Source organism: Dermacentor andersoni, chromosome 4 (genome assembly GCF_023375885.2).
Source record: "Dermacentor andersoni chromosome 4, qqDerAnde1_hic_scaffold, whole genome shotgun sequence".
In the NCBI taxonomy this organism is placed as follows: Eukaryota; Metazoa; Arthropoda; class Arachnida; order Ixodida; family Ixodidae; genus Dermacentor; species Dermacentor andersoni.
The window spans coordinates 42,155,012-42,177,342 of record NC_092817.1 but is presented as its reverse complement, the minus strand read 5'-3'; the positions used below and the strand labels follow the sequence as shown (position 1 = coordinate 42,177,342).

At 49.9% G+C, this 22,331-nt stretch overlaps 2 protein-coding genes across 3 annotated transcripts in view; one reads left to right on the top strand and one right to left on the bottom strand.

The window, feature by feature from the left end:
- The window catches only part of KFase (kynurenine formamidase), a 65,892-nt gene extending 61,127 nt beyond the window's left edge, over positions 1–4,765 (bottom strand). For both annotated transcript variants that reach the window (XM_055073647.2, XM_050184109.3), the window contains exon 1: positions 4,516–4,765. In XM_055073647.2, coding sequence (XP_054929622.2) covers positions 4,516–4,765 — 250 coding nt within the window. The remainder of the gene's footprint in view (positions 1–4,515) is intronic.
- LOC126537012 (uncharacterized) overlaps positions 4,765–22,331 on the top strand; it is a 157,349-nt gene continuing 139,782 nt past the window's right edge. The window contains exon 1 of the mRNA XM_050184110.3: positions 4,765–5,000. Coding sequence (XP_050040067.1) covers positions 4,992–5,000 — 9 coding nt within the window. The 5' untranslated portion in view covers positions 4,765–4,991. The remainder of the gene's footprint in view (positions 5,001–22,331) is intronic.

Here is a 22,331-nt window from a genome sequence, read left to right as displayed (position 1 = left end):
GCAAGGCGGTGGGTGTGAGGTGGCGAGCGCGAGGGTACCACAGTCAAACGCGCGCTGAGGGGGAGGGGGGGCAGGTGAGCGTATCCTCTGCTGCCCGGCCGTGGCTGCGCATGGCTGTTCGCGCGGCTGAGCGCGTACACCGGCCGCGCCCTCTCTTGGAGGTAATAACCGGCGGGTGTAAACGTGGGAGAACTGAGATGGCAGGTGGCTGCATGTGAGCTGTCTTTCCGTGCACCTTCAGTGCTCGCAGGTGGCGTAATCTCAAGTTTTTTCAGGCGCGTTGAAACAAGAGGCATCAGAAGCGTTCGCTTCTGATGCTTCTTCCCGCCGTCGTTGTGACAGTGAATGTTCGCGGTGGTCAAGAGATAACTGTTTGTGTTTGCTATGTACACCATCCTTGTTAATTTATTTAGTAAGTGAATGTTTACTGCAATTTATGCGGCCGGTAAAACTACGACCCTTACTTAGTGTAGTTGTCTAATACCTTGCTATCGTTATCAATGCTTCGCCTTTCGGGCGAAACTGCGACTTTTTCTTTAGTTTTGTCTTCTTCTCCTCCTGTATTCTTTTCCTCTTCGTGTCATCTCAAACACCTCGTCTGAAGTAGCAAGCTGTGCATATAGCAGGGCTGACATCTTCAGCTTCCATTAAACTCTTTTTCTCTCCCACAGTGCAGGCTGCTGCGAGCAAGACTGCGCGGATGTGTTGCGGCATTCATCTATCGATTATCATGCAGTGTCTGCGAGTGGTATCCCTGTCAAGACCAAACAAAAGCATAAAGAAAGCATAAAACAAAAGAAAGCTGCATATATAGTCGGCGCAGCAAAGAAATTAAATATTTACAGACGTACGGCTTGCGTACAGTATAGATGCGAAAATTACGGTATATAACGCAGTGCAACTGATGAGTTCGCTATTGTAAACAAATGTTTTCGTAATTTTTTCATTCGACGACTGCCTTTCTGATAGGTAAGCTGATGGTGATTCAATTAGTTATAAGTAGTTAATTACTGCCTACGCTAGTCTGTTACAGTTTGATCTGCAAATACCGTGAAAACAGTGGTGCAACTTCAATCCCATAAACTTAGCATAAGTTTCAGCCGCTCAGTAAATGTATTACAGCTTACGGAATACTGGAACCGACGTTGACGGCGGCGGCAGCGCTGGTAACGCCTCCTTGCGACGGTTTCGTCAACCACAACGCGTTATAAACGTTTTTCAGTTGCGTTTTGATTCTGGTAGAAGGGGGAAACACAGTAATAAATCCACTATACGCAGACGATTGTTCCTGCCAGCACCTTTGCATCAGCAGATGGGTCGAACATAGTTGCGATAGGCTGTAACGCTATAATGCAGCCAGTACGAATGTCCTCCCTCTTTTTCTATCTCTGTATGTGTGCGCGCGCGCGAACGTGTGAGAGTGAGAGAGAGAGGGGGGAAGAAAATGGCGTTCCAGTACAGGTGCTCTTTACCACTAACTATACAGTGTAGGTTAGCTACTCGTATATGCATGCAGTTGCAGCGCGGTTTACTTTGGTCCTTTGCTGCGTGCAGTTCAATGCGTGGCGACAATATGAGGGTTTAGTACAAGCTCCGCTCACAAAGCCACAGTGCAGCATGTGCCTCCACCCTCCAAAACGTAGTACCTGGCTAGGCACCGTCCACCTCAGCTTTGACGTCAGAAATATGAGCGAACGCAATTCGCCGGCGCGCATCTATACAAATTCTTTGCACAGCGGTGTATCTGCCATTGTATTCTTCGGCTGTCGCCGAGGAGGTTTGGTCGTCACCGACTATACACGCCTACTTGTTGGAAAATCATGGGATGTGTCATTCTCTTTGAGGGAGCAAGCCACACTGCCGTATGCGCTCGCACAGTACAGGACAGAATGCGCGTCTGAAGCGATCAAAGACGCCATATTATTTCTTTCTTTCCTTCCGACATCCCAGGGCGAAAGCATGTATAGTCGTGAGGAGCCTCTGGATTTAGTCGCGCTACGCATGGCTTCGTCTAATGTGCGCCTAAATGCCCGGCACTCGCTCGCCTTAGCGGTTTCGCCTTGATCATAACACAGCCGCCGAGACATGCATTAAAGGCGTGTCCTCGAGCTCGCCAGAAGCACAACGCCTGAGACTGTGCGCTATCAAGGCGTGTCGCATCACGACCAGACAAGAAACATGCTCGTAAATGGTCGAGCGCGTGTCACACGACGGCAGCGTGTAACGTGCAGCCGGCCGCACTGTCGTCTCCGCATCGTTCGCGAGCTTCGATCTGACCCTGTAACGTCCGACTCTATACAGCTGCTTTGCTGGGATAGGCACGTAAGAGCGTCAACGTTCGACCGCATTCAGCCGTATATATACACACGCACACGTACACTGCATGCCATGTTGACAACGCTTGCAACGCGACCGTCGAAGACAACCAACGCTCTTCGTCGTGTCGACTGCATCCCTCAACACTTGTGGTGGCATACGCGGCTGTTTGGAACGGTGGCAAACGGGCGCAGCTGTTACAGTTCTTCTCTCCCTTAAATCGGCGGAATGTCTCTTTAATGTAACGGCATCAACACTAAAATTGAAAGTGGAATCTTAGCTGCGAACGCTATAAAAATAAAAACGTCTGTTATCAGTTTCAGGCACGCTGAAGAATAACTTATTCACTGAACGTACGAATAAGGGGGAAAAATGAAGTGTCTCAATGACATCATTTAAACAGATAACTATTAGCTTTCCAGTAATAGAGCTATAAAAGTTGTTAAGATAAATCGTGCTATGACGTCATGCATTTCGGAATCGTGTATTTGGGTCCATTTAACTGCTAAAGACAAAACACATTGCATTCAAAAAAGGAACAAGGGTTCAACCTAGGAAGTTTATAAAAATTTTACACTGCGCCCAAACGACCCGCATGTAACATATATATATAGTGTGTGTGACATGGCAACTTTGCGGTTCCGGCGCGAAACCCAAGAAAGGACGGCTTAGGTTCTCAACTAGTCATATACATTTTCCCGTTGAAATGAATGAAAGTTTGGTTCTGAAAGTATACTTTAGTAACCTGAACCGATTTAGTTTTGTTCTCTTAAAGTGAAGCTTTCCTGGCTTCTCCCCTCAACCTTGGTGTACGTTTCTAACCTCTATGCTGCGAGCACACTCCATTCGGAAAACGTATCCTGCACCCTTTCCTCTGTCTCATGAATATCTAGTCAGCTCTGGTGCACTGTAGCGTTCGATTAAAGGTTGCGCACTACATACATGTCTTAGTTCACTCACGTGGTTTATGACGCATGTGCACAGTAGCAAGCTATTTAAACGAGCGGAAATCTTCAGTACGGGGTCTCTCGGCAGTAGCAAGAGCATATGCATTTCGCAAATAACTGGAAAAGGTACTCAGAACTACTAACCAATCTGAAAGAGGCAATTGACATATGTAATCATACGTATATACTATATGAGACTGCAGAAGACACTTTCTCAGTTGTGAATGGCGTCCCCTCAGAAGATCCAGACGGCTGCGGAACAAGAAAAGTAATCTGTCACATAAAGAGAGCTGCGCATTGTGCACTCCATGTGTTGCGCTTCAGTGTACCGTTGTCTAAAAAAAAATAAAGAAAGAAAAAGAAGGCTTCACTTACATGGACAAATATCAGGGACGTGTCCTGCCATTTTTTATGTTCCCTTTAAGAGTGGGAATGTAACATGTCTGCCGCAACGCAGAAGAATGAAAAAAAAAAATAAAGAAAAGCGCTGGCAAGGAAAAGCCGGGAAACGAAATGAAATAGAAGAAAAGGAAATAACTATCTCCGGACGGATCTCTTCAGAAAGACCGGTTTCCTCGGTGCGTGAGGACATTACCGGATCTTTGTTTAAACGTCTAGAGTGACCGTTAATGCCTCTCACGCCGCCGACTAATTTCGGGTCCTTTATCAAATGCTAGTTTTAACGTCGGGTTGCCTAACTACGAGTGGCCATAGCGCTGCATTTCCGCACTTCCTCGTTGGTATTCTCTACGGACGCAAGCGCGTGAGAAATCTGTGTGATCGCAAATTTGAAAGGGAAGAAGCAGAAAAGACTGGCGAGGAAGGATGTTTCAAGCGACGTACTGGCACAGATGAGCAAAAGTGCTACATGCGCGGAGCGCTAGTTATCAGCCCCTGAGCCCGCCAAGAATGCAGTTGCGGAGGTGTCCTCCCAGGGGCGCAGTTCTGAGTGGGACAAAACGCGGTGGTGCGACCGTCCTCCTGTTATTTGAAGGAGCATGCATGTTGCACAGTTGCCCAAAATTCTCCAACCTGCGAAGTTAACGGCGGAGGAAACAACGGGAACCGCAGCCAATAAACAACCGAAACGGCAGCACTTTCGCGCCACGCGACATTCGCTCGCCACACATCCGGGTGGTTGTCGGCGCATGGCACCGTCGGGTTCGCGACGGCAGCGCCCTGGTGCCGACCCAGCGGCGTGTGCCTAAAGCCCACGGTGCCAGCGACCCCCGAAGGTCGGTCTGCGACTCACCGTCCGGATCCATTGAGACGGAACAGCTGTTCGGTGCTGCCGGCCACGGGAACGCGAGACGTGCCGCGAGCGCTTTCGCCGCGCACCGACGGAGGGCGCGGCGGGCGGGAAGGCGCCGGCCACCTGCATGGCTGCGCCGCCGGGGGTTGCTTGCTGCTGCCTCGGCGGAGGGAGGGAGGGGCATCTCGCGGCGGCGGCGGCGGCGACGTCCGCCGCTCTCAGTAGTGGCGAGCAGCACAGCAGCAGCCATCGGCCGGCGAACCCTCCCAGCATGGCGGCTGCGGCGGCGGCGTCGCGGCCCAGCCAGCGGCGGCAGCAGGGCGCCGGATGCGGGAATACGATGTGCCTGAAGGGCCGGCGAAGGTCGTCGTCGCCTGTGCTCGTCGTCGTGGTGGTGCGTGTGTGAGTGCCTTGGATTACGCTGCCCGCGCCGACCGTGCCCGTGCGGTTCTGCGCGCGCTGATCGGCGCCTCTGTATGGTTCGGGTGAGTGGCTCCCTTCTTCGCATCGGCGTGCCCCTGTACACGCACGTCAGGTGCTCGCCGCCTGCAGCCCCCCTTCGTAGGAAGGCTGCAGCCACGGCGGCGGCCGTTGACGTATACGCAGCCCGAGCTGCGTCACCTGCCTGCCTTCTCTCGCATTCACGGGGGGCAACGATCTCACGCGCGAACGACGACGCCTGCTTCGCGAGGTCTGGCCAGTGCGTTGCGAATCGCACGGAACTGTCAGGATCGGGCGGCTGACATTTCCCACTGAACCGTATCGCGCTGCTTGCCGCTTCGCTCGTCCAGTCCCCCCGCGCGTAAGATCAGTCCGATGCCCGATGGAGGAGAACCGACGGCTTCCTCTCTTTGCTTTTTTTCTCGCGCACCCCCCTGTGCGCTGCATTCCTCGCTACCGGCCGCACGTGTGATCATGAGCTTTATCCATGGCTGGAGATGAAGTGCGCGCACTGTCCGCTGATTCGCTGACTCTGGACAACGATGCACACTTGTTACGTCGCCACTGCAACGGTTGCGCGACACCGGCCTTCAGCAGCGTCGAATTTCTCTAGCCGTCGCGCTACTTGAACTTGAAGCTAACCTAGCTCGCGGATGCGAAGCCCTGCACCGCCCTCTCGCTTGGATCGCGCAGCAGATTCTCACGAAACGTCATACAAGCTCTTTTGTTGCTCGTTCGCCGTCCTCGGTGACAGGACCACAGCGGATGTCGATAGCTGCATTGTGATGCCCAACGAGTGACGGATTTCCTGGGCTAGAACGCACCTGTAGCTTACCTCGTAATAGAGTCGATGTATACGTCAGTGTGTACGAAACTGCCAGGGTGGTCGAAGTGCGTAGAACTTATGTGTAAACGCGCCAATGTGGAAGACAGTGATACCCACTTTGTAGTATTAAAAGAGTTATAACAGTGAATGTTCTCACTTCTGCACGGTTTTAGAAGGCCTGTCCGGATATGCCAACAAAACATGGCTAGTTGCGTCTCCTGACACATTATTAACAGCCAACTAGCTTTGACAACCGACATAAAACAGAAGAAGAGGAAAAATAAAAGAAGGAGCAGCTGCACTTAAGCGATGACTTAAGGCATCAACATTAGTGTCTTCACTAATCAATGGATACATGCGCTCCCTGTCTTTATAACTTAATGACGCAAGTTAAATAGACAAATGGGCACTCAGTGATGACACTTTCGTTAACTGGAGGAACGATCCCGTCGGTCCGTCAGCTTCGCGACACAAGGCCTTGCTGCAGTACGACGCGATTTAGCAGCACAACGGAAGCCACCGTCGTCAGCCGGTTTTCTCGGCAAGTGTCTTGTTTTCACGTGCGCAATGATGGAAGTTGAGTCGCGCGACTAGACTTCGTCATAATAGAGGTTTGTCCCCGCGTGGTCGTTCTACTGCGTTAGTGGATGTGATTTCGCTTATACCGTGGAAGAAGGTCTTCCCGATCAAGATTGGTCGCGTACCGGGAGGTTGTTTCCCAACTGCGGCCGTGGGCATTTAGCCGGCGGATGCGTATCGGCGTGTTCTGTTCCGAGAGGGTGCGTATCGACACCCCGACCAACGAACCCTCCCGATATGTCGTGCTTCCTTCCGCCCGATTGCACAATACCTTCATACTGGAAACTGACTCGTCTTGACCCTCCCTTTTGCTACGACTTCTCGAACAACGCAGTACGGTTGTGTTTGCAGATTTGTGACCAGTGTTTCCGGCCTGCAGTAGCTTATAGCCGCATTGGCCGCTGTAACATTAGTTTCGTTTAGCGCTGATGTTTATGTGTTCGCTCGGTTGACGTTTCGTTGTTTACGCTTATTCCACCTCACCGGGTGAACGGCCTGCCGGCTTTCTTCTTTTTGTTTTTCTGCATTTGTCAGCACAGTGGAAACAGCGCATTGGCGTCGCAGGATCTAACGTTACCCGTTAATTTGGAGTGCAGATACGATAGGCTGATAACAGGTGTGATTACAGTGCCTTGTTGCCCTCCGCAGTTGCTTATGGTGGCGTTGGCGTTGCGCTGCTGCAAGCACGAGGTCGCGGGATCATATCCTGGCCACAGCGGCCGCATTTCGATGGAGGCGAAATGCAAAAACGACCACGTGCCGTGCAATTGGGGGGTACGTTAAAGAACCCCATGTGGTAAAAATTATTCCGGGGTCCCTCACTACGGCGTGCCTCATAATAAGCTCATGGTTTTGGCCCGTAAAATCCCAGAGAATGCTTATGTGCTCGCTCAGTTGACGTCAATATATATATATATATATATATATATATATATATCGCAACCAGTGGGCAGACACGATTCTGTCAGTCGCAGCTGCGGTGTGTTAGCTGTCCTGACGGGCAGAGTCACTGCGCTCCCCCAACGCATAGGACAGTCCATGTATTGTATTTGCACTCTTTTTTTCTGCCTCCTTTCGCAGCTGGCGCCAGTCAACTTGGCGTACGCTCTTATGTGAGCATCGATATAGCCGAGCTGTTTCTGTAACTGATTGTCCATCGATGATCGTGTTAAGATGTGCCTGTGTCCCTACTTTTGATCTTTCACGCTTAGTTAGATCGATTACTCAAGTGCATGACATTATGTTTGATGGATGGCATAGGGGTTTCCTTCTTCAGGACTATCGTTCAGGTAAATAAATAAATAATGATAATAAACAAGGTTATGACCCGGAGACCCCGTAATGACATATGATTGCCTAAACATAAGGACATCGAGTTGAGGCGTCTTTGCTCCACGACTGTAGATGTCTTCCAAGATGCCTGAGCGTATTCCGGATAATGTGGCCGCTGACTCCGAAGCTCAGTTATGGTAGGGGCCATGGCTCATTAATGCCCGACCTGTCTGGACAGCACTGAGGCCGCCGAAATTTCTCTCCCGGGATTACATATACAGGACTACATACTGCCTGATCCGTGTTAAAACGGCGGAGAGCTGTGTGGGCGCTGATGGTTGCTGTTTTTCGAGGTCCGTTTTGTAATAACCGTCACACACACACACACACACACACACACACACACACACACACACACACACACACACACACACACACACACACACACGCACACACACACATATATATATATATATATATATATATATATATATATATATATATATATATATATCAGAGCTTAGACATTAGAGTTGCCGATGTTCGTAGCACTCCAGTCTTTGCATTGCGCACAGCTTGCAAGCCAAATCATCATGTTAAGAAATAATGGGACGCGAAAAAAAAAAAAAAGTAAGAGCACGACACGGAAGACCATCCTTCCTGTCAAGGCATTCACTTTATTTCGCCTCCCATTCTAGTATGATCCGACTGATCGACCTAGCAACGTGTAGTGATAAGCAACATCATCATTACAGAGTCGGGCCCGGCGGTCCTTGTCAGATGTTCTGACATTAGCCATTGTACTATCTTTATTTTTATTTGTGCTACAGCACTTGCGATGCGTGAGTCATTTCAGAAGCCGAAAACAACGCGTTTCGTCACTGCCGTTGAATGAACTGCGTTCGCGTTTTGGTTATGTTCTAACGGTTGGTAAACAAAAGTAACTTGTAGATATCATCGAGTCTTCCATAGTTGCAGCTGTTTCTTGGCAATTTGCTTTCCCACTGTCGTTCCGAACAGATTGTCTTTAAGTTTCGTGCTGGTTGGCGTAGTATACACGCAGGGTCGCGTCTTATAGTGTTGCGAGTGGCGGCGTGCGACGCTATATACTCCATCTGATATCCACTGTGTAACCGCGCGCAACCTATGTCAGGGATGCGGAACTACTCTGCGTGTACGTTTTCGACTGTGGCTCTTTTTTTTTTTTTTTTGAGTGAGACTTCTGAGCAGGCTTCACGTTGTGGCAGGCTTCACAAGTTTAGTATGGTGTTTCAGAAACAACAAACGAACATTGCCGCTGAATAGGGGTCGGTAAGGAAACCCAAAGCGCGAAATTGTGTAGGAAGACACCAATATATATACAGGAAAAACGAGGTGTGGGCACCGTATAAGCTTGATGTCCAGCGAGGGCAGCTAAAGCGCTTATATAGTGACAGTGAAATGCATTGTGTCTTGTAGATTTAACTGGTCGTGGATTGTGCCCTCGGTGGTGATCGGTCGAGCCGTCGGAATGCGACCGCCGTGGCCGGGAATCGAACCCGGGACCTTGTGCTCGGCAGCAGAGCGCCACATTCGCCGTGCCAATTGGACGGTTGAGTTATTGGCTTGCGTATTATAGTAATTAGCAGATGTTATGTGTATCTGGCTGCGGGGTAGCCACCAACCGATTTCGGGACTCTGTGTGCTCAACGAACACTCCGAAATAGCCAAGCAATCGGGAGGGACGCTCCGCGCGGCCCTGTAGAATCGAGGCAGGAATGGCGATACGTATACTCGCGAAATCGTTACCTGTAGCTTCAGCGACGCTACAGCGGGGACGCCGTGCCATGGGCAGTTCCCAAGGGCGCAGGTTGCGTACGCGCACATCATGTCGAAACGCCGCAGAGCTTGCCTGCATCGTATACGCCGCTATAGGAAGAAAGCGATCGGCGACGAGCTGCGCTTTTGCGGGAATGTATATGCGGAAAAGGCACGGTCATATGTGACCGCATGGTAAGAGGGGCGTGCCCCTTGTGGTCGTTTCTGGAGAATCGAGTCTGTTATTTTCTTTGCTGCTTTTTTGTTCGGATTGTCTTTCTCGCGGCGTCATTTTTCTTGGTCGTGAGGGATACTCGTGCGCGAGGCGCCTCTGTGTCTGCTCTCATGTAAGGTGTTGGCTTTCTTAGTGGAACGTAACAAGCTGTGCATCGCCGGCGGAGTCCCTATCTTCGCGAGTCTGCACCTTTCGAAGCCGCGCTAAGAGTGTAAAACAATGTTTTCATGTCAGGTTTTTGTCTGCCACGGACACGAGATGATGTTAGCGCAACCAGCGAGCGTATGACATTCGAAGGAGACCCGAGAGCGACACTCAAATTGGTTCGCGAATTGGGGACGAGGCGAAGAAGGGAACGACGACTGTTTTGAAGACGACGAAAAGTGGACACAGCCAGCTCGGGCTCCCTCTTACGTCTCTGCGAACGTTCGCTCTTTGTAAATATGTTGTGAATAGTTTTATACTCGTAACATTTGGTGGAACTGCTGGGTACCCGTCCAGTGGCGTAGTAAAGGGGGGGGGGTTGGCAGGTGCCAGTTGGAGGGAGGGGGGTTGTCATATATGTCTGAAGACCCTGCTCTTTTCGCCGACTTGACTGGGCGTAAATGGTAAAGAATTTGATCCGCTAACCAGCAGCACGAGCTCATATACCAGATGTGTAGTGCCGCAGAATTGTCGGATGCAGCTTTATCAACATCTTACGTAATAACTGAACGAATGTGTGGGCTAAAAAAAAATTACTTCGCCAAATGGTCGCTAAACTGCTCGCCTTAGCGGAACGTTTCATGTGCGGTGCGCTCGTGAGGTGCGCTCGTGCTCATGCATCGCTAAACATACAATCTAGCGATGTGGCTCTTGGGTCTCTCTTCCGTTCAGTCGGCGGTATCTTAAAATAGGATATATTAAAAAAACTGTTTAATTAGTAATGATAGAGGAAACTTCGCAATTCGGGAACCGAGGACACAAAGTCATATTAACTCAACAAAAACGCTTCTAAACAAAATCGTCTTGGGTGCTAGAGCCCGCTGTACTTTGACACTGCGGGCGGCCCAGTATGGCAGTACCGAAAGAAATATGAAGTAATGCACAAGTGACGTCGATCCCTCTATCCTGTCTATTGCAAGTGCAGACCAACAGTAGCGCAAGCTTTCGTTGGCACGTGTTTGATGGTGGCCTTCTCCTTCTTTTTTCCTTTTTTTTTTTTGCGTGGTCACGCCAGGAATCGACGCGGAGCGCGCTCTATTCCGTTCCCAACCTTGTGGCGGTAGCGCAGCTCGGATAATCACGTTTGCCAATAGCAGCAATTAAAAAAAAAAGGCTTTATGGATCAGAATGAAGACAACTCGTAATTGTCGTAGCACTGGCGTCCGCGCAGTAAGGAAGCAGGTGGCGTTTTCTAATATAGGTGGGGCTCGAGATCGGCGTCACTGACACGCTACTTAATTTTCTTTTGAGTTCAAGGCAGCCCACAACCAAAATACTGCACGCCGTAGTACCTACAACGATTCTTGTGAAGTTGTTGTTGGGCAACATGTGACTGTCGGAATCTAATTTTGCAAATGCAATATTGCCTCTAAAATCGCCAATTAAAAATTTATCAAAATATTTTTGTTTCTTGTGAGCCATATTTTCCACGATGCCGCATCTACATAGGCCGCCAAACCTTGCAACCTGACAGAAGATGCGCTAATGCCCAAATTATCAGTGCAGCATCCTGCGTTATTTGGTGCAGAAAATAAAACAGCAGGGTATACCTGCCGCATTCATAATCTCTGGGAGCGAAAGCGAAGTAGGGGGCGGGGGGGGGGGGGGGGAGCTTGCGCAGTATCCAATACAGCTGTGCTAGCGCTGAAGCATCAACCCCCCTCCCCGGAAACTTTTCTCGGATATCCTCGCCTTCCTGACAAATCCGGGGAGTGACTGAAGACCTATGGGCCCCGGGGGCCGGACGGCCTAGCTACGCCACTGTGCCCGTCTTCTTCGCAACGGAGCTCAAGCAGCGGACGTCAAATCCAGCTTGTGACAATGCCTCCTGGGGGCGAGACGTCGTCTTCAGGACCGTCGTCGTTATCTTCTTCGCCTCATCGTAACAATATCTTAATTGCTAGGCTCTGTGCGAATTTATTGGTCGGTAAAAAGTCATTTACTCGCAGGCGAAATGAAGGCGAACGTTCCCGTTTTCCAATTTCGCGTCCAAGTGTAGTATAGTGCGTCTTCGGCAGTATGACGTCACAAATTCCATTTTCGCGTGTTTGGTCGTTTTGATCGCAGAAAAAAAAAAAGTTTTCAAAACTTGCTAGGTTGGGCCGGTTCTCCTTTGTTCGTGTAAAATGCAAAGTAGTCCTCGGTCATCGGTAAATTGCCAACTATAGTCTCTAGCAGACATCTCTTAACATAGATGACGTCACCGGGAGCTCTTGCGGCAATGCGAAGGTGGCGTCGCGATCCGTCTTTCGCGCGTTTTCTGGGTTGCATAAGGCCGGCCTTTTCTATGTTCCATAAGTTCGAGACTTTGAATTAAGCTTATTATTCTTTATCGGTGCTGCTTTAACCACAGAAAGCGCGAAAATTCATTTGAGAAGTTGATACTTTCGTGCTCATTTGATTTTATTTGCATGCGAAACAGCGAGCGTGACACGTCGGTTCGGGTGAGAACGAGTTTAGGCCCCGCGTCACTACTGGCGAGCTGTTATGTCGTCGCTTCTTGTATAGTTTCGGTATTGAAAAAATAGTTCTTCTTGGGAGTTGTTTATGTCGCAACCGTTCGCATTTCGCACGCAAAATTGTGCACTGAGCCTTTTCTGTAGCTACGCTAACACTACATGTACTTTTGCGCAATGCAAAATTTCGCTGCAGTGCTTTCCAGCGCGGTAACGTTTGTGCACATTCTTAGGCGAGCCTCGTCCGCTGTTCGAACTACTTCCGCGGATAGACCAGCACTACCTGAATGCTACCTACAATACCACTAAAGGCTAATTGTGTAAAACAAGAAAAACGAAGAAAGTTATGCATAGTAGTAGGCAGGCAAAACCGAGTAAACGAATTTACGATCGGTATCTTTCTTTATCCGGTTTTGTTATTTCGAGCACCTTATAGCAGGACATATACGAGACAACTCGAGGAATCATAGTTTCCTATGGTCGCTGGTGCACAAGAATTTATGTCAATTCAGAATATTTAATGAATGTGAAGTTTACGAAGTGTCATCACTTTATTTTTCTCTTTCTTTTTCTCCAGTGAGATGGCTGTACGTTTGTTTTTATCTCATTTATGTTGAAATAAGGACGGTTATTCCGTGACTCAGGTATGTGAACTTCAACTTCTGCGCGGGAAAAAATATTTTTTTTTTATCTCATCTCTCTATTCAAGCGGCACCCGTCATGCGTCGAACAACTAAGTATGCACTCCCCTTTCGTTCGAAATCTGCAGCAACAGTGGCGGGAAATGACCTCCAGTGTTGGTAACCTAGTGAGTAAGTAGCTAAATTTAGCGAGTTGTCAGTCCTCCCCCCCCCCCCCCCCCCCCCCTCAACGACAACTTTGCCTTTCTAGCGTCTTCCTGGTATTTTAGCGACTTCATAGTGACAAATAAATAGCCAGAACTGCTCCGGTAAAATTCCTGTTTCAAAGCTGTTCTACTTGAACAACTGTAATAGTCAAGTTTAATATCACTGCGCGCACGCTCAACCAAGTGAGGCATGAATTCCGTTTTGCTTCGTTTGTGGCGTGACTCTCCAGCCAACAGCCCCGCGGTACAACGAGTCAAATGACGTAAGCTTTGGTATGCTCTTTTATAGGCAATGGCGCCAGGTTAGGGGCCCAATATACTCAACATTGTTACGAAAAGTCGCCAAGTGATTATGAGTTGCCCGGAATTTGGTCTTTCTTGTGTTTTAATTGTTCCTAGACGTCTTCCTTATTATTTTTAAAAGTATACCTTTGAATTACCCGCTGTGGTAGCGAGTCGACTATAGCTCGGAACGTGATAACGTAAGACAACCCTCGAGTTCCTAAAGATGCATCCGATCTGAAGATTGTGCTCAGCTTAGAAAAGGAGCCGGTATGCACTTATGATCGCTCACTAACAAGCTCATCGATGTGTCTTTATAAGTCGCGACAGATGGAGGCGCATGTGTCACCCTTGGGATAAAACGGTGGCGAGGCATTCAACGTAGCCAAAGTGTCTTGTGGGACTTCTCTGGGGAAATTTACTGACTATTTACGTCAATAAATTATCGCTGATGCTACAAAATGCAAAGTTCTCGCTAAGGTGACTAAAACATCGCTAAATCTAGTGACTTTCACGCTAAGTTACAAACACTGCAAAATGTTTTACAGCCGCTCTTGCTGCAGGTTGCGCAAGAAACCGGGAGTGTTTATTTGTGAGCTCGATGCGTACTCGGTACTGTTTGTATCTTAAAAGACTTTAAAAAATGCTTTCGCCAAGTATATAAAGTCCACGTGCACGACTCAGGTATTAAGCGTCTTAATTTCAACATTAAATAAATAAATAAATAAATAAATAACTATGTAATGCCATTTCGAAAAGAAAAAAAAAAGGTAGTGTTGAGTTTTTGTAAATTTACTGGCCGTGGTGGCTTAGTAGCTTTGGCGTTGCACTACTAAGTCCGAGTACGCGGGATCGAATCCCGGCCGTGGCGGCTGCATTTTGTTGGAGGAGAAATGCAAAAACGTCCTTATTCCGTGCAATGCGCGCACGTTAAAGAGCCCCTGTTTAAAACTCATCCGGAGTCCCCCACTGCAGCATCCTTTATAATCAGGTAAAATCCCAGCTCTTTCTTTTCTTTTTTCATCGTATGTTTGTCGACCTTTTCGGGATAGTTAATTAAAGCTCCCCAAAGGTTATAAATTAATGTGCGCCTCCAATGACCGCGCAGAGTCCGTGTAAATTCCCTCGCAAAATTTCCTAAGTGATCCCCGTCACGTACGCATAGGTTGGTCCACGGAGCCATCTTTTCTAATGTCTCGGATGAAAACGTGCTTCACAAGAGACCGGCTTGACAAGTCACTCGTGGGTCGTTTTGTGGTCGACAGGATGGTCTCATTGTTTGCTCTCGCTTGCGCACGAAACAGTCGTGTCCGTACCCGGAATGGGCGTTGTTCTCTCGTTTTATTTTCCACCCTTGTTCGCTGTCTGCACATTGATCAGCTGCAGTGTAGTGTGGCGACAGCGACTGCTTGCGTGTGGCGTGCAGGCGAACGGTTTCATTACGAGCTGGGTCGATGTGGTTGTCGTTCACGACCGACATGAAGCCGGTGCCGCTGGGCACCGTCAAACAGACAGTGCGCCACCAGAGAGAGAGAGAGAGAGAGAGAATGAGAAGCTGGAGTGGTTTAGCCTATAGCTTTGCGCTTAACGTGTTGTACTTCTGCGTTTCACGAAAGGGAAGTTTTTTAGCACTCCCCCGATGATAACACGAGCAAGAGAGACATATTTATTATAAAGGAAACGGGGATTGAGAGGTCTGTCAGAGCTACTGCTGGGGCATAGGGAAAGGTTAATAAGAAGAGAAGGAGTAAGGGAATAAAGTGATAAGGGGTGAAAAGTAGATGCGCGTGAATATAAGGAAAACACAATACAGAAACAAACTGGAAACACTTATTGTACAGTCACATATCCAGTTCGCTTTCATTGCCCGGCAGGCGGAACACTTTGGCGATGGAGCCAAGTGAGTATTTTCAGAAAGTGGCTGGCGCTCGATTCGTACCACAGGTGCAGTAATTGATTGTCACCAACACCCGCGCGACTCGATTTCATACGGAGCCTCGCGGAGCCGTGCACACAGTGTATATGTCCTTCATGCGCGGACGCTCTACCCGTTGCCTCGTCGCGCAGGGTGTGCTGCAACCGTAATCAACACAATGACAAACACTGTCCAAGAACGGTACCGTCACCTAGCGGCCGCGGCCACTCAAACACACCTCAAACCAACGTTAACCTAGCTATAGTAACATGGCCTCAAACGGCAGCTGGAAAAGGGCTTTGTCTTTGAGTTTCTGCGTAACAGAACTATCAATTCTTGTATATTCGTATTACTATCCTAAGCTATCATGTCTGCAGCTAGTGTGTAAGTCGTACATTACTCTTCTTTTTTTCTGGCACAGTTTACTTCTTATTTTTTAAATTATGGGGTTTTACGCGCCAGAACCACTTTCTGATTATGAGGCACGCCGTAGTGGAGGACTGGAAATTTCGACCACCCGAGGTTCTGTAACGTGCACCTAAATCGACGGGTGTTTTCGCCCCCGTCGAAATGCGGCCGCCGTGGCCGGGATTCGATCGCGCGACCTCGTGCTGAGCAGCTCAGCACCATAGCCACTGAGCAACCACGGAGGGTACAGTTATCTTTTAAACATTCATTTAGTTCAGTGAGTTTAGTTCAGCGCTTGGCGGAGGGCCTAGAATAACGAGGATGTACGCTGCACTTCCGCACGCGTGATGTACTTCGCTTGTGGTGTTGGTGTTTGGTGTAACGTCGTCTGACGTCACTCGGGTTGGTGGTGCTTGTCTCACGTCGGTTGTGTTTGCCTCACGTGGACAACAGCTTCGCTGTACATCCACTTTCACAGGGTGGAATGGAGGCGTAATTTCATTTTCTTTTTTTGTTTGTGCGTTATGCTGGAATCAGTGCATAGCACGCAATAATGATGAATAGAGAACGTTTGAGAGGGACTAAGGCGGGATGAAAAAAGGGAAAAGACAGCGCGCCACGGTAACTGCGGCGCACAGCTGTAAGCGTCGTTTAGGCGGCGTGTCGCGATAAGGCGGTGCGGTGCAAGTGGTCGAGTCAAGGGAATAGCTTGACATTCGATAAAACGGAGTGAGGTGGAGGTCTTCGCATCAGACCTCCATCAGTTTGGATGTATCCGGTGTCGGGCGTTAAACAACTGCTTTAGGTGAATGAACGACGAGGTCGTGATCCGCGCAACTCGCCTTCAGCCTTAGAAGAAGAAAAAAAAAATGCAGTTGTGCGTTTGATTGCACAGCGGCTTGGCAGTGCAAGTTTGTTTGGAAGCCGCGGAGATAAATTTTGTATATGTGGAATGTGTCGTGTTTCTGTAATCTGAACTGCTGCGACTTGCAGCAACAAATTCCAGGGAATATATAGCGTAAATAGCCCCACGGGGGGGCAGTTAGACACGGCACATATACGCACTCCGTTCCGTCTGCTTGTTTTCGCTGTCTCTCAGAACATGTCGTACCACCGCGAATCGCTACTACTTTTGCAATAACTGGCTATAACAGAGAACACACGTATCGGCTCAAGAGCTACGCCTTGCCGTCGTCCTAAATTTGTACGTGTTTACGTCTGGCTTATACGTATTTTGCAGGACCGCGGGAAAGGAAAATAGAGACGCGAGAACTGGGACAACGTAAGAACGGGGACGTAAACAAAATTGACGAAGGTAGTGCAGTTTAAACTTGAATACACAGTTGAAACTATATTTAACGAAATGATGACGATGCTCGAATTATTTCGTTAAATCGGGAAGTTCGTAAAATCGAGAAAGGAATTTTTAATTCCTTCGAAATCTGAAGTTGTAACGTAGCGACAGGCAAAAGCTACCGCGCGGCATTGTATTTGCCGCTAATCTAGCCATCTGTCGTATAAACTATATGGAATAACGAAAGCAACCACCGCCGCCCCTGTCGAGGCGGTGTTGAGTCGGCTGTTCCGTGCATGCGCGCAGCGTGCACAGCCTCGTCAAAGTAAAGCTAAGGCCGTGACATAGGGCACCTAGATGTTTAAACGCGATAGCTTTAGAGCGCACGCTAGAAGAGAAACACGCGTCTGTGTCAAAATGAGAAATTGCCGTTCTTTTCTTATTCATATATTTCAGGAAAAAAATTCGTTAAATCGAGTTCGGCCAAGTTAGTTTCATTAATTCGGGTTGTTTACAACATTGAACCATATGGGTACCTGCCGGGGAATGGAAATTGCTTCGTTAGATCAGGAACTTCGTAAAACCGGGTTTCGTTAGATCGCCTTTTAACTGTGATACATTTCGTAAATGTTCGTGCCCTTCGGGGCCCAGAGAAATCTCGTATTTGTTGAAGGCGTTACCTCGAGACGCTACCTCCATTACCGTTAGTGACGGTCACGCTGCTTTCTGTCTTTCTTCCAGTTCGAGTTAGGTAGTTTGTTCTACGCCATTGTAATTGTTGAGGCCGGACCGTGCAAGAGCATATAAGACAGTGTATTACTTAAGATGTGTGTGTGTGTGTGTGTGTGTGTGTGTGTCCGCTCTTGGCGTTCCTGTCTATGTTTTTTGTCCGACTCAAGTTCGCGCTCTTACTCGCCGTCAGCGTCCATCAGCGGCTTCCGTACTCTGTTTCGCTATGATCGTGCTATTGAGCGGTAGCTATACAGCTGGCGTGAATAAATAAAAAGCGCGATCGTGCGAAAATGCGTGTCCTTTGCCAACTGCGGGACAGTTCAGGTGCTCGCCTTGAGCAAGACACGCGGCAGGGGATCGATCCCTCCGCCACCTCGGAACGCGCGCGCACGCGCACTCACTCACTCACTCACTCACTCACTCACTCACTCACTCACTCACTCACTCGCTTACTCTTAGCGGCCACTTTCCCCCAGCTTCTTACGGTCCTCCCTCACCCCCCCCTCCCTTCCCGTCAGGGTGTTGTCAATTCCGACCGCAATCCGAAGCGCCACAGCACGCCTCGTAAGCCTCCACTAAAGCACCAGATTATTGCGGAACGTCGCATAGGATGAATTGTTATAGGGACGAGTCACCCCCACGAGCGTATTCAGAACGCGATCCAAACTGAACCGCTCCGAAGACCTGCGCGTGGCCTAAGTGTACGCTTGGGCCATGTCATAAACGTGGCCCGAAAGTGCTCGCGTCCCTCGTAACAGGGCCACCGCAAGCGGCCCGACTGTTCGGCGGACGAAGGCAGCACGTGCAGGAGCCAGCTAGCAGCAGCAGCCGTGCGTGCATGTGCGCAGTCAAGAAAGCAGAGGGCGTGGAGGCCGCAGCTGGCGCTCACCGCGGGGCACACACACCGCTGAGGATGGCACGGCCGCCCGCATATCTAGTCGGTGGAGGAAGAAAGAAGAGTCGTCGTCGTCGTCGTCGTGGTGCCCCGCGCGCTTTCCGCGATGCCGCCTCCGACAAACAACAATGGGTCGTAAGGAGAAGAAGCCGGCAAGCTGCAGCGCGGGGGGCGTCGGGGTCGTGCCCTCGCTGGCCGCCTTGGCAAGAAGCAGCGCGAGGATCCGGCCGGCCGGTTGAGGGACCGAGCCGGCCAACGGTAGCAACTTGCGACACGCTGCTCGCGCGCGCGCGCGCGCGGTGATTGGCGTCGCCGTTAGTGCCACCGCCGCCATTATTCGGGCGCCCATCGCTTCGCTGGGGGCACTCTTGTGTTCGCGAAGGGGTTCCCGAAAACACCATACCGAAACACCGCGATGGATCTCTTAGCAAGCGCGCGTTCTCGCGAACCTCTTCTTGCCCGACGCCCAGTGGTCGAACGCGACCGGCTCGGGGTAGCGCGAGCGTTCCACCGTGGAGAGCGGTCATTCGGGGAAGGAGGAGGACCTCGTTGGAGTCCTCCGTAGTTTTTTGGTGTTTGCCGAGGGCGCGGAGGAAGGGTGAAGCGGGTGGGTAAAGATGTCGACACCCATTGCCGCGGACACCGTAAAGTGTCCTTCTTTCTTAGGATGGACACCTGAGCAAATACTGCGCGCGATGTGCCGTAGGTGGACTCCTGGCGACTGACCGCACCCATTGCGGCTTATAGTTTCGGCGATGTGACGAGAACCACATCTTCGCACTTACGATGAGAATCGCCGTTCGTGTAACATCTATCAGTGCGGGCGTGCCCACAGGCGCATGTTTATGCATCCGAGGGATGAGACGAGATGTAAAGAGTGAGGAAACGTACGCTCTCACGCGGCGCCTGTGTTCGTATAGTATAGTGCCATTACACGTTCTTGTTTTTGTTCTGTGGCGCCGTTTCAAAGGAATGAAGACTTCCAATAAACGCTGCGGTGTCACTGACACCTCTTGTGTTGTTGATTGCACGGAAGACACTCCATCGGGGACAGAGACACAGAAACTGCATGTGCTGCGGAGAGAGAGAGAGAGAGAGACCAGCTTACAGTCGCGCAGCGGGAGGCGATTAGTTCCCACCCTTCTTCTTTTCCGTCTTTTTCTCTTAATCGCAGCTTGCACGTGCTACTCATGCCGTATTCTTGCTCGTATGTCCACCAGAAAGGTGACGGGGGCCTCTCGCGGCAACCACGCTCAGTCCTGAGCCAGAGACCTTAGGACTCTGCCTGAGCGATGCACGGGATGCGCTTTCAGGAACTCACCCGTGCGTCCTGCGGCCGATATGCGCGTTCGACCACGCCTTGCTGCCGTTCGCGGAAGGTGGTGCACGCACCTTGCCACACGCAGCGCGCGAGAGAGAGAAGGGAAGTCCCCCCCTTTTTTTTTTTTTCTTCCGTCGCGCGTTTTCCATCACACGGTGACCCGCTGGCGACGTCAGCTCCGAGCGCGCGCTGACTTCCCTGTTCGTCTTATTGTACCGCATCGGACCGCCTCCGCTGTCGTCATCCCTTTGTTTCTCAACGCCGAACTGCTTTCGCTCGCGTTTGAAGGCCGGACCTTTGCAGCGAGCGGAGGCTGCATGGATGTCAGCGCCCCTCAGGAAAGAGTGTATATAAATGCCTTTACATCGACACACGTATGGCATCGTGCGTTGTCTCCCCGAGAGCTCATTAAGCATTTACGAGCTTCAACGAATCTTGCGCGCGCCACACATGCGCCTTGAGCATACCGCTATAGTTTCTAATGACGGAGCTAATATAGGCGACCTTCGTGGCGGAGGATCGCGGTTTGGGTGCATACTAACACAAAAATTCTGCACAAATGAGAGGCTGTTTCAGTGGCAAATGCGCACGCAGAGGAACCGTAAATGGTCAAACGCCTTCTAAGGCATCACAAAACGCTTTGTACCTATGAACAGCGAACAGTCAAATTTATTGTGAAGATAACTGTTAATATAGGTAATTCAGTGGATTGTTCTAAGTGCAGTAAAACGTTACCAAGCATTGTTACTAGTGTCTGGAGTCGGCTCAATATTGCACCGACTTCGGGATAGGCCCGTGCTCCTTGGTCTCGAAGCGGCTTATTTGAAAGCTGCGGGTGGCCGTTTTCCGTCGTATGCAGGAGGCCCGTCGCGCTTTGATTTGGCGTGTGTAGAAGGCGCGGGAGAGACAGCGGAAGGGAACAAAAGCAGAGCGCTTACTGGGGCTTCGGGGGGCTCCCACACTTCACTTCATCGCGAGTTGTTGTCTGTCGCGTGGCAGTGAATGTGCAGCATTGCGTATACTTTCACAGCATTTCATATAGTTGGAGATCTCTGTACATGGACTTGCGTAGCGTCTTCCGGGACTGCCAGTGCAAGGAGTTCAGGAGTGTCCTGAAGACTAGGGTAGCTTTCTTTCTCTCTGCAGATGTGTTCACGTACCTTCCACGTATCGTATGAAGAGCAAGTTGTTCCATTTCGCATGCTTATGTATCCCCTTTGCTCTCTCCCACTGTAGGGTAGCCAGCCGCGGGTTAAGTCCTGGTTAACCTCGCCGCCTTTCCTTTTCTTTTCCTCTCAAACGCGAGGGAAAATAATCGTCTCGCGTACCGTCAGCGTACCATCTCAAATTATTTCCATCATCATCATCACCACCACCACCACCACCACCGTCTTCTTCTTCTTCGTAAAACATGACGTAAGCACAACAAGCGCAAGAGATAAAGTTGGTCGGCAACTGCCATCCCCTCTCCACTGTCACCCTCTTATTTATGACCTCCCCCATAGCGCGACGCTGTTGAGGTTTCATCATCATTGAGAGATAGCTATAAGCTTCGCACAAAACCCTCGTACTCTTCTTAAAACAAGAATCACAAACGCAGCTGCCACCAGGAGGAGCAAAACACCCGCACAGAATGAAAAATTATGTAACAGGTAAGACATTTGGCAAATAACACGTGAGCTTTAGGACAGCAGCCAAGTGTCCGCTCTCCTAAGTTCACGTGTTACGGGACGCCATCGGGCAAAAAGGATGTTCCACATCCGCCCACCATGGCTTTGAGGGGCGCTGTCTAACACCCCCAGGGCTAGATCCAGTAAACATAAATACCCAAGTGAGTGGACGAATTCATAGCCGGCCTGGCTCTATGGCCGTCGCCGTAGAACAACTGCTAGTGCAGAGCACGCGTAATACGGAGGTAGTGGGTTCGGCTCTCACCGGCGACAATTAGGTTATCGTTTCGTCCACTTTCATTTCCCTTTCCTTTATTATTTTCTACATTTTCATTTCTACTACAGCTAATTCCCCCCCCCCCCCCCCCCCCCCCCGATTCATTCCTTGGCTTCATTGTCTCTTGGCTTTATATGGTCACGATATATATATATATATGAGACGAAGCACTACAATAAATGACAAGGCAGCTTCGCCTCTTCGTAATTTATACGGTGTTTTGCGTGCCATAGCTGAGCTGACTCGCAGAGGGAGGACGCCTGTGCACGTATAGGCAATTTCGGATGCCACAACAGGCAGGGCTGTAGCGGACATAGACGACGTTGTGTGCATCGCACATAACTTCCGTTCTTTTCCTTCATTCA